This window comes from Pogoniulus pusillus, chromosome 35 (genome assembly GCF_015220805.1).
Source record: "Pogoniulus pusillus isolate bPogPus1 chromosome 35, bPogPus1.pri, whole genome shotgun sequence".
Classification (NCBI taxonomy): Eukaryota; Metazoa; Chordata; class Aves; order Piciformes; family Lybiidae; genus Pogoniulus; species Pogoniulus pusillus.
Window position 1 is genome coordinate 10,290,175 of NC_087298.1, and position 9,096 is coordinate 10,299,270.

General features: G+C 47.4%; 1 protein-coding gene across 2 annotated transcripts in view; it reads right to left on the minus strand.

The window, feature by feature from the left end:
• QSOX2 (quiescin sulfhydryl oxidase 2) overlaps positions 1-4,670 on the minus strand; it is a 29,128-nt gene extending 24,458 nt beyond the window's left edge. Inside the window, exon 1 of one of the 2 annotated variants that reach the window (XM_064171043.1) lies at positions 4,427-4,670. In XM_064171043.1, the coding sequence (XP_064027113.1) occupies positions 4,427-4,670 (244 nt within the window). The remainder of the gene's footprint in view (positions 1-4,426) is intronic. The other variant, XM_064171044.1, reaches the window with a different exon arrangement.
• Positions 4,671-9,096: the final 4,426 nt, after the last annotated feature.

Genomic DNA, 9,096 nt, shown 5'->3' on the forward strand with positions numbered 1-9,096 from the left:
TCACAAGAGTTCAAGTATTTCTAGAAATATGCTGATATAACTTCAATAAAAGCTTTCAACTCATTTATAGCTTTTCTTTCCCTTCTCATTTTGCTAGGGACTTATCTTTTTCAGCCATGCTCCACTGCAGCACTCACTTTAAGGAAGAACTGCTCCAAGAGCTTCCTTAGTTACTTTTCAAAGCTCAGCTAAACCAAAGCAGCTGTGGGCAATATTTGAAGGTACACTGCAGTTCCCAAGTATCAATAAAAAAAGCACTAAAATTAAACTTGTTTTATAGGAAAGAGCATGAAAGCTTCATCAAGTTCATGATCTGATTGGCAGTTGCATGCCTCACTGGTTTGGAAATTTTGCTTGACCTTTATTTGTCTTTGGAGGAGGCTGGGGCAGCTGATGGAGAATTTCAGTTGTGCTGAACATGCCAACAGCTGAAGAGGCACCAGGAGGAACTACAAACATGCTGGAGCAGATGGACACATATTCACAGCAGCACAAAAGATACAACAGTCTGTTTCAGCAAATAAAATGCCAAATAAATAAAAGTGTGGCTTTTGGGTATCTATCTCATTCAACTTTCCCCACTCCTCCTTTTTCCACCTGTCTCCATCCTCCTCCCCACAATGAATAGAAGCACTATGAACCTCATGCAAATAGGCTGCTCACAACAATGCAGCCCCACAGCTCCAGCTATAGGCTGGGTTAAAGAGCACCAGCTGGACTGTGCTGCTCAGCACTGGTTTAGTTGAACAAGTTGCTTTTCCCCTCCAAAGGATGCTAAAGTCGCTGCAGTGCACAGGCAGGGCTGTGAAAGTTTACACTGGAGCTTGGATTGGTTTCTTTACATGTTGCTGATTTTATTAGGATTAGTAATCTTTGAAACCCTGACTCACAAACTGCATGAAAGGGGTGGATGAATAATACCACATCAACCCACACTATTGCTGTTTATGCTGAACAAGACTGAATGAATGACATAAATGTACTGAACACACTGGAAATGCAGCAGGTTGGTCAAACCTCCCAGTTAAGATGTGTTACAGACAACCAACACATCAGTCATGGTGTAATAGCAACACACCAGTCACAGGGTAATAGCAACACCACAGAACTACAGAATCACAGAATTGTTTAGGCTGGAAAAGACCCTTAAGATCATCCAGTCCAACCATTAACCCAGCACTGCCTGGTCACAACTAAACCACATCCCTCAGCACCACATCTACACAGCTTTTAAACCCCTCCACGCATGGGGACTCCACCACTTCCCTGAGCAGCCTGTTCCACAGCTTAACAGCTCTTTCAGTGAAGACATTTTTCTTGGTGTCCAACTTCAACCTCCCCAAATGCACCAGTCACAGTGTATTACAAGAAAGATACTTTCTTTGCATAAACCTTGCACATCCCCTCCAGAAGGTCGATGCACACCGTGTGTCATTTTCCATTAGGAAGTTTCAGTCAGGAACATAAGAGACTCATCACAAGGAGCCTCTCCCCCTGTGGGCTGCTTGAGAAGTATGTATTTTAACACCCAGGCTGCTTCCTGAGTAGCAACAAGGATCCTGCAGTTCCCCACTGTTTAAAGAACAATTTCTAGAAGGAAAACATTATTGCTAGGTCTGGAACAACAACTGTGAGGTGGACAACGATGGCTCCACATGCAGAGGAGCAGATTTGCTTCTGTATATAATTCAAGGGTTGTCATATATGACATTTGCAAGGGTCTGTTACTTCTACACAGAAAATTACTGCATATAATTCCAGCCCACGGGCATTTTGGTGGATAGATTCAATCAGGTTTTAAGACAGAAGAAGTACAATTAACTTTAATGGCCACTTTGGACTGCTGTCATAAAACTGAATGTGTGATTAGGAATGTAGCAGCAAGGACTCTAAGCTTAAAGCCTGGGAGTATCAAACCCAAAGCATAAATTACACAACAGCAAGCACCACTCCTGTTTTTCAGGAGGATTATGTTCTGCTCTGAAGTCTGCAATGACAGCATTGCCAAGATTTAAGGATAAAAAATAAATATATTAGCACAGGGTTTTTTTATGGACAAAGTAGTTGCACCTATTTAGCTGAACTATATCAAATACAACCACAGTGAGCTAAGAGTTCTCAAACACAGACAAGTCTGCATCCTCAAGGAGAGCTGCAATATCCCAGCAAATGTGGAAATTCAGTTTGAAAATTAAATATTGACACAGCCTAAGTGGGAGAAAGATTTGGGTTGGGTTATTTGTTTGGTTGCTTTTTTTGGATGAAGCTACCAGCAAAAAAGTGTTGTTTTCAGTCTCCTCGTTCAGCTTTAAAAAGGCAACATTCTGCTGACAAACAACACCAGAAGCCAATTGCATCTGCTGGTAGTGCCAATGTCCACAAACACCAAAATCCACTTTTTTTTAAATGAAAAGTCTGCATAAAAACTTAACAGATGAAAAGGCAGATAGGCCTTTAACTGGTTATAGCAACACAAGTGCATCATTTGCAGTTACCATGAGTGCAGATGAGAAAGGAGCTACATATTTTGAAGAAGTCATTGCAAGTTACAAAAAATACTGACTACAAAGGTATCCTGCTGCTGTGGCAATATATAAACATGTTCCTGTCTTGTGCTGATGAAAAGCTTTGGTCAGTCCAGGCTCTTGACAATCTTTGCTGCAGTGTTCAAACACCTCCTTGTTCTTAGCTTTCTTCAAAACAGAAGTAAATCAAACCTAACAGTGTTTTGGCTAGAAGCAAATCAGTTCAGAAAGTGAAAATGTTAGGCAACGTTTCCCTGAAAACAGGGACAAGGTACTGCTTTTATAAACACACACCCCCCTGCAAGTAAGGAGCACATGAAACGTGCTGCTCTCTGCCTCTCGCTGTTTGTTTCTGTTCATCAAAAGCAATCCTCAGCATGTGACAAGTTCATCAGGACCTATTTTTGGGTAGACTTCCACTTCTGTTTATCTGAACTCATGCATAGCTGATACTGCACCTACATTTCATGTGAATCATTAACACTTTTCACATACAAGGCTGCCAGAGAAAAGGCAGAGCTCTTCACTCTTAAACGAATACACTACAACTGCTCTCTCCATCCTGGCAGTGTCTCAAGTGAAATGCTAAACTAAGAGTAGCTTAAAAGCCTTTAACACCACTATATGAAGCATAGCATTTCCTACAAATCTGATCTCAGATCTTCTCTCCATTAGAATTATTGAACTTATACCAGAGGAGCCTCTGCTAGTTTCCTTACCTTGGATCTACAGAGTTGAACACCAGCACCTTCCAAAAAACCTGAGCAGACTAAGGCACAGCAAGACAGGTCTCCCTCAGTATGAACCACCAAAGCCTCTATTTTTAAGTCACTGTTTGATGAGAATCTGACTCCCACTTACTTTGATTCTTGTATTATTTCCTAGCACTCCTTTTCCCCCTAGCCCATTCTCACTACATTGAATTTGCACAATACAAACCAACCACATGCACGGCCTCTCCAGAACCACAGTATTTATTTTCCATTTAGCCTCTAAAGCAGGAGACTCTTTACAAAACACTCAGAAGATAATTATCTTGCCTCCGAGTTTAGAAACCAAACATACCTGCTGTGACTCAGTGCATTCACTTGCACGCTGCAACACACACAGCTGCCTGCATGCAGATGCACAGCTGGATCTCTGCGTGTGGGAGTGGTGGGGGTGGTTTATCCCTAGATTCCCAGAAAACCTATTTGGAGTCTTGCTACTCTCAGGTCTCCTTGCGTGTCTCCAGCTGCATCTGCCCCTAGAGAAGGGTGATCCATAGATACTGAGGCACCACAGTGCACACCAGCCATGGCCACACGTGCCAAGACACGACCACAGCCCACAGGAAACACAGCGAGTTGCAGTCCTGATGCCACCCACGTGTGCCAAGGCCCTGCTGAAGCCCAGAGATGACACAGTGAGCCAAAACGCCTCTAGCATCACATGCCAAGGCCCTGATGAAACCCACAGGTGACACAGTGAGCCAAAGTCCCGCTGCCACCCACATATGCCAAGGCTGTGCTGAAGCTCAGGGGGGGCAGAGTGAGCCAAAGCAACACAGCCACCCACATGTGCCAAGGCCCTGCTGAAGCCCAGGGGTGACACAACAAACCAAAGCTCCTCTGCCAAAGCCCCACCGCAGCTCAGCGCCCCACGCGTGACCACGTGCCCGGCAACACGACGAGGCACCCCTGCGGCCCACACCGGAGCCTCACCCCGGTCCCACCATCGGCACCGAGGACCGACGGCCGCGGCCCAGGGGCCGAGGGAGGCCGCGCTGGCGGAGGGCTGCGAGCCAGAGGGTCAGGCCAGCAGCTGCCTGGCCGGAGCCGAGCTGTGGAGAGCCGGGCGGCGGCGGTGACCGTCCCCGGGGTGCAGAGCCCGCCGCGGAGGGGGCGGCGGCTACGCCTCACCTTTGACGTCCCCGGCCAAGGCCCGCCAGGTGGGGGCGAAGGCGATGCAGTGGCTGCAGGACGAGCTGTAGAACTGCACCACCCAGGCGGCCGAGGAGTTGAGCAGCGCCTGCCGCACCGAGCCTGCCGTCAGCACGGTCAGCGGGTCTTCCCCGGCCCGGTACAGCCGAGCCGCCACCAAGGGCGGCAGCAGCAGCAGGAGCAGCCACATCTCCAGCCGCCTACCGCCGCCCGCCGCCGCCATGTTGGGACGCAGCGGCGTGCAGCGCGGGGCGGGGCGCGGCCGCGCCATAGCAACGCGCCGGGGCCGGCGACGCGGCCCAGCGACCCTGCTGCCCTGCCGCCCTGCTGCCCTCCCGCCCTGCCGCCCTGCTGCCCTCCCGCCCTGCCGCCCTGCCGCCCTCCCGCCCTGCTGCCCTCCCGCCCTGCCGCCGCGGGCTGCGCCGGCCCCGGCGGATCCTGCCCCGTTACCGTGGGGAGCCTGCCCCGCGTCCTTGGGGAGGGAGGCAGCGTTGCCCACCCACGGAGAGTCGGGTGTTGTGGCTCGCTGTCCGCCACGCCGCACCGGCTACTGCGGGGGACGTGAGGCAGGAAGATCGTTAGAAACGTAGTAATCTGCTCTGCTTGCCTGGAGTGGCATTTGCACAGAAACATAGAACCATAGAATCAACCAGGTTGGAAGAGACCTCCAAGATCATCCAGACCAACCTATCCCACAGCCCTAGCCAGTCAACCAGACCATGGCACTAAGTGCCTCAGCCAGGCTTTGCTTGAAGATCTCCAGGCACGGTGCCTCCACCACCTCCCTGGGCAGCCCATTCCAATGCCAACCACTCTCTCTGTGAAGAACTTCCTGCTGACATCCAACCTATACTTTCCTCGGCACAACTTGAGACTGTGTCCCCTTGTTCTGTCCCTGGCTGCCTGGCAGCAGAGCCCAACCCCACCTGGCTACAGCCTCCCTGCAGGCAGCTGCAGACAGCAATGAGCTCTGCCCTGAGCCTCCTCTGCTGCAGGCTGCACACCCCCAGCTCCCTCAGCCTCTCCTCATAGGGTTTGTGTTCCATAGTACACTTAGAACAAAGAACTGAAAGCAGACTGTGCAAAGACAGCCAAGACCTCACTGTTGGCCACTAAGGAAGCTAAAAGCAGTATGTTTTCTGGTCATTGTGTTTCATCACTTGTGGGGTTACCACAATTGGTAGAATGGTCTATAAAAAGGCTGCTGATACAGCAATAAGTGGCTTTGACTCCTATGTCCACTTGTCTTTTGTGTTGCTGCTGGTTTGTCTGTCACTGGTTAATATAGCAGTGACACATAGCATCATAGAATGGTTTAGTCTGGAAGGGACCTCAAGGATCAGCCAGTTCCAACCCTCCCCCATAGGCAGGGACACCTCCCACTAGAACAGGTCACTCAAGGCCTCATCCAACCTGGCCTTGAACACCTCCAGGGAGGGAGCAGCCACAACCTCCCTGGGCAACCCATTCCAGTGTCTCACCACCCTTACTGGAAAGAACCCTTTCCTAACATCTAGTTTGACTCTCCCCTCTGCCAGTTTAAACCCATTACTCCTCATCCTGTCATTAACAGACCTTGTCAATAGTCCCTCCCCAGCCTTCCTGTAGGTGCCCTTCAGATACTGGAAGGCCACTATAAGATCTCCTTGAAGCCTTCTCTTCTCCAGGCTGCAGAGCCCCAACTCTCTCAGCCTGTCCTCATAGGAGAGCTGCTGCACCCCTCTGAGCATCCTTATGGCCCTCTTCTGGATGGGCTCCAACTGTTCTATGTCCTCCTTGTGTTGGGAGCTGCAGAACTGCACCCAGGACTGCAGGTGGGGTCTGAGGAGAGCAGAGCCAAGGGGCAGAATCCCCTCCTTTGCCCTGCTGCCCTCACTGCTCTTGCTGCAGCCCAGCACAGGGTTGCTGTCTGGGCTGCACTCACTCTGCAGGCTCCTGTTGAGCTTTTCATCACCCCAGATCCCCAGGTCTTTTTCCTGAGGGCTGCTCTCAGCCATTCCCCACCGGGCTGATCCCCAGGTGGGGATGCACCTGTAGACAGCTCCCCCTCACCAGGCACCATTCATAGAACCACAGGATTGTTTTAGCTGGAACAGACCTTTAAGATCCATTACCCAGCCATTAGAAAGTTAGTATCACCTTAAGGGTGGAGAAACTGAGACAGAGGACTGAAAGTCTTGTCTCAGATGTGTGTGCCACTGGTGCAGACCAGGATTTCTCAATTTCTCAGTTTTAAATTCTACCAATGCCATACTTTCTAAGTGGAATTACCCTTATCACTTGTGCTGCTACATGAAGGAAAAGTAACAGGTTAGTAACTACAGTCCCTTCTCACCTAGGAACTAAAAAGAATGGGTTCTTTAACTAGAAGAGTAGCTCTTCAAAGTACTCTCCTTACGTGGTTTGCATGTATTACAAAGGTACTTTCAAGTCAGTTAGGTCCTTTGAAGTCAGTTTTTATTATTTCCTCATCCCCCTGGGCCAGGAGGAGGTGGCTTAGTGGCTAAGTGTGTTACCAAACTGGTGACAGGGACACACCGCAAGTAAACTCTCTGCTGCTGTGTTTAGAGCTGCATTTTCCTCAGGGGGACTGTAAGGAAATGAAGTAAAACGAATGAGTTTAAAGCACTAGCTTGGTGGCTGATTTTATAGGGCAGTCTGCTATAGAAACAGAAGTTTCAACTTCGTGTAGCTTCTCACTGAGAAGAGATTACAATATCACGACCTTTTGTTTTCATCCCAAAGCACATTGCTCTGCAGGGAAAAGCCATTGCTCCTCCAAACTGAAGATGGGATGAAAGGCTGCAGGGAGGACGCTGTGAACTCTGAAGAGGATCTGAGAAATCCTATCCTTTTAGCAAATTCAAATTGGTTGAGTGCTAGTAATGGATTTTTGCAGCTTTTAGAGCTGTAGCCACAGTATGAAAGTTTCATTTCTAAGTACAGGCTCAGGAATTTTCATTACATTAGCAGAGGCAGAAAACCAACAGAGAAAACATCCCCAGAGGATGACTTAAAAGGGGTTTAAAACTTAGGTAATTGACAGACTGAGGTCCCTGAAAAGATAATTCTTGCACCTGCTACTCACAAATGCTTCTTTTTATCATTCAAGTGGGAAACAAACGGGTCCCAATTCTTACTTGGAGTGTTAATTCAGAGATTAGACATCGTTTGGGACCAGCCAGTGCAAGGGCAGGAATCTTATATACAAAAAAAATCCATTCCTCTGAGAGCTGAGGAACAGATACTGACACCTTTGCCTTTTCTTGTCCTTATTCTCTGTTTTCCTAACCATTAATAACTGAACTGTCTCACTCACCTCTATTTCATCATTATCCCCAGCTACAAGTGATGTGGTTGGTTGCATCACCTCCCACCGAGGGTTATTTTGTCTCTATCTTTCCTGGGTACTGTAAGCAACAAACTTGAATGGTTAGAATTGCAGAGTCCAACAGCTTCAAAGAATTGAAAAATCTTGTGGTAGCTGCTAATTAGGGTTAAAAAAAAATAAAGTCTGCAGTACCTAAGATATTTCAGAGTGTATTTTTTTCAGAAGAATTGGGAAATGGATGAAGATGAAAGAGATGGATTACAGGAAAATTAAATGTAGGGTTTAACTGAGAAATAATCATTTTCTATGAAAGATAATGACTCCTCTTGAGGCAAGTATCAAGATTTATTGACCCAGGAGGTTAATATTGATCAAACCCAAGGCAAACAAAATATTAGACCTTGAAGGAGAGTAATCTTGATATTGAAGTCTTGCCACTGACTGAACAGGTCAATATATCTGGGTGCCAGAATCTAAGGTTTTGAACACAGAATGGTGGGGGATATTAAATATATCTGACACGTTCTCTGTACACACTTTTTATTCTCATCAGCAATAGTTACTTTATAGCTATGTCCTTCTGCAGCTAGCACCTTGCAAGGGTTCAGACTTCACTCAAAAAACTAATTGCAAATATAATGGTTATCTTCCTCCAGTGTAACATATAGCACAACATAAGGCATCAGTCTGAAATGAAATGAGTCCTTCATCTATTCATTCACCCCTAGAAGTGATATTTTTAATAGCTTCCATTCCAAACGCAGCAAGAATCCTGCTGCTGCTGCAGAGGCATGGTGACAATAACCTGAAAAACTGTGGTGCCTCAATATATGGATTTGTCATTGTATCCAACAAGCTGTCTGTTAAGTCCAGGAGAAAGAAATTGAGTTAAATCTACTATCAACTGACAACAAGAAAGCATTAATCTTAGATCAAATAACTTATCTGGATTAATTAATCAATGAGGATGAAAGTCAGAGACTTGAGGAAGCGTACCACGAGGGACACGAGAAGAGTTTCCAGGGTAAGAGCAGCAGTTAATGCGCTTGGGGCAGGAGCTGCCTCTTTGTTTCTGTTCCTATGGCACCTAGGACAGGGCTTTGTAACCTCCCCAGGAGCTGGCTGCAGAACAACAAAACTAATGAAATGTGCTAGTTTGAAGTTAGGTGGACTGTGAAAAGGAAACAGTGGTGATGTCTACTTCACTCATAGGCTTGCTGAAATGTATAAAAACAAGAACATAAACACAGATAACAGAGTTGTTGTGTGGCTCTGGCTAGCTCAATCGGTAGAGCATGAAACAGTAACAATCTCTACC